This window comes from Octopus sinensis, linkage group LG28 (assembly GCF_006345805.1).
Source record: "Octopus sinensis linkage group LG28, ASM634580v1, whole genome shotgun sequence".
In the NCBI taxonomy this organism is placed as follows: domain Eukaryota; kingdom Metazoa; phylum Mollusca; class Cephalopoda; order Octopoda; family Octopodidae; genus Octopus; species Octopus sinensis.
This window is the reverse complement of record NC_043024.1, coordinates 9,747,122-9,752,577: the sequence shown is the minus strand read 5'-3', so window position 1 is coordinate 9,752,577 and position 5,456 is coordinate 9,747,122. Positions and strand designations below refer to the sequence as shown.

The window sequence follows — 5,456 nt, the reverse complement described above, 5'->3', positions numbered from 1 at the left end:
CCTAATGCCAACCACTTCGTGAGTGTAGTGGGTACTTTTTACGTGCCACCAGAGGCTGGCAACGGCCACTATTGGTTGGTGCTTTTTACGTGCCACCGGCACGGAAACCAGTCAAGGCGGCACTGGCATCAGCCACGTTTGGATGGTGCTTTTTACATGCCACCGACACAGGAACCAGGGGAGGCTGGCAATGGCCATGATCGATTGGTGCTTTTTACGTGCCACCAACACAGAAGCCAGTCAAGGCGGCACTGGCATCAGCCACGTTCGAACGGTGCTTTTTACATGCCACCGACACAGGAACCAGGGGAGGCTGGCAATGGCCATGATCGATTGGTGCTTTTTACGTGCCACCAACACAGAAGCCAGTCAAGGCGGCACTGGCATCAGCCACGTTCGAACGGTGCTTTTTACATGCCACCGACACAGGAACCAGGGGAGGCTGGCAATGGCATGATCGATTGTGCTTTTTACGTGCCAACACAGAAGCCAGTCAAGGCGGCACTGGCATCAGCCACGTTCGAACGGTGCTTTTTACATGCCACCGACACAGGAACCAGGGGAGGCTGGCAATGGCCATGATCGATTGGTGCTTTTTACGTGCCACCAACACAGAAGCCAGTCAAGGCGGCACTGGCATCAGCCACGTTCGAACGGTGCTTTTTACATGCCACCGACACAGGAACCAGGGGAGGCTGGCAATGGCCATGATCGATTGGTGCTTTTTACGTGCCACCAACACAGAAGCCAGTCAAGGCGGCACTGGCATCAGCCACGTTTGGATGGTGCTTTTTACATGCCACCGACACAGGAACCAGGGGAGGCTGGCAATGGCCATGATCGATTGGTGCTTTTTACGTGCCACCAACACAGAAGCCAGTCAAGGCGGCACTGGCATCAGCCACGTTTGGATGGTGCTTTTTACATGCCACCGACACAGGAACCAGGGGAGGCTGGCAATGGCCATGATCGATTGGTGCTTTTTACGTGCCACCAACACAGAAGCCAGTCAAGGCGGCACTGGCATCAGCCACGTTCGAACGGTGCTTTTTACATGCCACCGACACAGGAACCATGGAGGCTGGCAATGGCCATGATCGATTGGTGCTTTTTACGTGCCACCAACACAGAAGCCATCAAGGCGGCACTGGCATCAGCCACGTTCGAACGGTGCTTTTTTACATGCCACCGCACAGGAACCAGGGGAGGCTGGCAATGGCCATGATCGATTGGTGCTTTTTACGTGCCACCAACACAGAAGCCAGTCAAGGCGGCACTGGCATCAGCCACGTTTGGATGGTGCTTTTTACATGCCACCGACACAGGAACCAGGGGAGGCTGGCAATGGCCATGATCGATTGGTGCTTTTTACGTGCCACCAACACAGAAGCCAGTCAAGGCGGCACTGGCATCAGCCACGTTTGGATGGTGCTTTTTACATGCCACCGGCATGGGTATCACAACTACAATTTCCATTTGATTTTTATTTTGATGTAGATGTACTTGACTCAATAAGTCTCCTCAAGCACAGCAGGTCGCCCTATGATCCAAGGTAAGCACAGCAGGCCATTCTGTGATCCAAGGTACTTTGGATGGGCTGGGGCTTCTATGTGAATCTGGTGCAGGAAACGGCCATGAGCTCACGTTATTTGTCATTATGAAAATAACAGAATTTAGTAAAATAACTTGCCGTTGAAACACAAATTAGCACAAAATTTTGAAGGAAGGTTTTAATTTATGACGTATATTTGCCATTTAAATATGGCTAACCCCTAAGGGTGGATGCTACTGTAGTTTGTAGCCCCAGGAGGCCACCTCCTCCAGCTGGCCATAGACACACTTTCTGTGCCCTACGGCTGGAGGAGGTGTCCTCCTGGGGCTACAAACTACAGTAGCATCCACCCTTAGGGGTTAGCCATATTTAAATGGCAAATATACTTCACAATGTGTTGCAGCTACTGTTTATAACTCGCTCTGAGATTTATTATTGCTTGTTTACACTTTTTCAATATCAGTGTCTATCGATACTGGAAAAAGGTTTAAGTATTTGTGAAGGGAACCTACTTCTCATCGACAACTGTGATTGTCACACGCCGATGACGGGTCAATATCCAGAAACTCGAGTCCATGTGTATCATAAGTTGAAGACGGGAAGGATGGCTTCCCTTTGCAAATACTGATAGGGCACATAAAGTGTGTCTATAGCCAGCTGGAGGAGGTGTCCTCCTGGGGCTACAAACTACAGTAGCATCCACCCTTAAGGTTAGCCATATTCAAATGGCAAATATACATCACGATGTGTTGCAGCTACTGTTTATAACTCACTCTGAGATTTATTTTTGGTTTTAATTTAGTTCACTTTTAATACAGGAAGTTTATATCAAAAAAAGTAGGGATGGTCTCCAGTAGATTGGTATCAAAAGGGTTAATTTAATTATATAGAAATTGTGGATAAAGTTAGTTCACGATCATTAGTGTGGCTTCGTTATATATATATATGTACTTTAATTACGATAGTAAGAAGCTAATGAGGGAGCTATGGATGCTTGGTTTGCTAGAAATAGCAGCTATATCTCCCTTTAATCACATCCCGCCATCTTAAAAAAAAAAAAGGATACATCAGATAATGTAGTCCTTGGTAGACTATGCCTGAAAAAAAAATTTGTGGGATGGTCAAGGTTAGAACACTTTGGTCAGGGCTGACCTGGGGTTAAATAATGTAATAAAAATAATATGAGTAACCCAATGTGTGTGTGAGGGGGAGATGTTGCTTGACATGCTAAAAATAACATCCAAATCTCCTGAAAATTAAATTTTATTGTCTTTATGAAGGACACATTAGATATTGTAGTCTTTGGTACAAGCCTGAATATAAGAGAGGATGGTCACAGCTGGAATGTCTTTAAATCACAGGTCTGTTTGCTCAATCAGGGTTGACCTGGGGACAAACAGCAACCATAATATGGGATCATTTGTAACATAGGCCCATGGCCTGAAGTTTTGCAGGGAGGAGACTATTCGATTACATCGACCCCAGTATTTCATTGGTACTTATTTTATCGACCCTGAAAGGATGAAAGGTACAGTTGACCTCAGCGGAATTTGAATTCAGAATGTAAGGACAGACAAAATACTGCTAAGCATTTTGCCCGGCGTGCCAATGATTTTGACAGCCCACCCTCCACTTTCTTCTTCATAATAATAACAATAATAATAATAATAATAATAGTAGTAGTAGTAGTAATAGTAATAATAATAAATATATTTTGTTCTTGTAAAAAAAATATTGAATCAGCAGCCATTAAGAATAATAATTTTGGATCAAGGATTTCCGGATCCTTCACCCGTTTTCAAAGAATTTGTTCTCTTCATCGTAATTTAGACAGCAGTATTTCATTCTTTCGGCATTCCTGGAACAAAATGAAGAGGAAATTAGAAAAAAATAAGAAATCAATCAAATCCATAATAATAATTCCATTGGAAAATATTCATAGGCGCAGGCGTGGCTGTGTGGTAAGTAGCTTGCTTACCAACCACATGGTTCCGGGTTCAGTCCCACTGCGTGGCACCTTGGGCAAGTGTCTTCTACTATAGCCTTGGGACGACCAAAGCCTTGTGAGTGGATTTGGTAGATGGAAACTGAAGGAAGCCCGTCGTGTATATATATATATATATATATATATATATATATATATATATATATATATATATATATATGTATATATATGTATATATATATATAACGGGAAGCTTTATGAAAATAAACAAAAGACGAAGGCAGGTGGAAAACAAACGAACAATTGTATTAGTATGGCGCTCAGGAAATATAAATAAAACAAGTCTTTAACGTTTTCAGCCTACGCTCTTCAACAGAAAGATACACATATATATATATATATATATATATATTATATATATATATTATATATATATATATGTGTGTGTGTGCGTGTATGTTTGTGTGTCTGTGTTTGTCCACCTAGCATTGCTTGACAACCGATGCTGGTGTGTTTATGTCCCCGTTACTGGGCTTACAAAAGAATAAGTCCCGGGGTCGAGTTGCTCGATTAAAGGCAGTGCTCCAGCATGGCCGCAGTCAAATACTGGTAGTTATTTGTTTGTGTTAGTACAAGAATTAGAATCCCAAAGAATACCAAATGGTTATTAGAAGTTGGTGAAGCATCATACCTCTTGGAAGTCTTTGACAGTCTTGAAGTAGAGTCTTTGACTCTCAATTAATTCCAGATATTGGTCATTAAATTGGTCACGCTTCATTTTCTCTTCCTGCTTCTTTTTCTCCACCTGTCGATATAATAATAATAATAATAATAATTGTCAGTTGGATGTGTAATGTCAGTGTGCATACTCGTCAGAGTGTAAGTACCTTGAGAGAAAAGTTGGACCTGAGAAGCATCAGATGTGGTGAGCAAGAGAGACAACTGCACTGGTATGGCCAAGTGATGCAAATGGACGAGGATGGCTGTGTGAAAAAGTGCCACACCCTAGCGGTTGAGGGAACCTGTGGAAGAGGTAGACCCAGGAAGACCTGGGATGAGGTGGTGAAGCATGACCTTTGAACATTAGGCCTCACCGAGGCAATTACTAGTGACCGAGACCTTTGGAAATATGCAGCGCTTGAGAAGACCCGGCAAGCCAAATGAAGGCATAACCTCATGGCCTATGCCAGGGGTGTAACCAGTCCACTTATGCATACCTTTCTTTCATTGGGCACTAAACTCTGCTTGCGAAGACATGTTGAGGCAAGTGAAAGCGAAATTAAATGCTAGTGGAGCGCTAAGAGCACCATCCAAGCGTGATCATTGCCAGAGCGGCTAACTGGCTTCCGTGCCGGTGGCACGTAAAAAGCACCATTCAAGTGTGATCGTTACCAGCATTGCCATACTGGCACGTGAAAAAACATTCGAGCGAGGTTGTTGCCAGTGCCGCAGGACTGGCTCCTGTGCAGGTGGCACGTAAAAAGCACCATTCAAGTGTGATCGTTACCAGCATTGCCATACTGGCACGTGAAAAAACATTCGAGCGAGGTTGTTGCCAGTGCCGCAGGACTGGCTCCTGTGCAGGTGGCACGTAAAAAACACCATTTGGCATTAGGAAGGGCATCCAGCTGTAGAAACTCTGCCTGATCAAGATTGGAGCCTGGTGCAGCCATCTGGTTCGCCAGCCCTCAGTCAAAATCGTCCAACCCATGCTGGCATGGAAAACGGACGTTAAACGATGATGATGAATAATAATTTCAAATATTTGCCACAAGGACAGCTTGGGAGAGGTGGGGATGAGTCGATTACATCGACCCAAGTGTTCAACTGGTACTTCATTTACTGACTCTGAAAGGACGAAAGGCAAAGTTGACCTCGGCGGAATTTGAACTTGGAATGTAGCAACGAGCGAAATACCACTAAGCATTTCGTGCAGTGTGCTAACAACTCTGCCATCTC

General features: G+C 44.4%; 1 protein-coding gene across 4 annotated transcripts in view; it reads right to left on the bottom strand.

Moving 5' to 3' along the window:
* Positions 1 to 2,905: 2,905 nt before the first annotated feature.
* The window catches only part of LOC115225834 (coiled-coil domain-containing protein 93), a 70,144-nt gene continuing 67,593 nt past the window's right edge, over positions 2,906 to 5,456 (bottom strand). For 3 of the 4 annotated variants that reach the window (XR_005004131.1, XR_005004133.1, XR_005004132.1), the window contains 3 exons: positions 4,189 to 4,302; positions 3,260 to 3,410; positions 2,906 to 3,223 (listed from right to left, as the gene is read on the bottom strand). Coding sequence is in view for 1 of the 4 variants with exons in the window: in XM_029796816.2 (XP_029652676.1) it covers positions 3,369 to 3,410; positions 4,189 to 4,302 (156 nt within the window). In the remaining 3 variants the exon portion in view is untranslated. The other variant, XM_029796816.2, reaches the window with a different exon arrangement.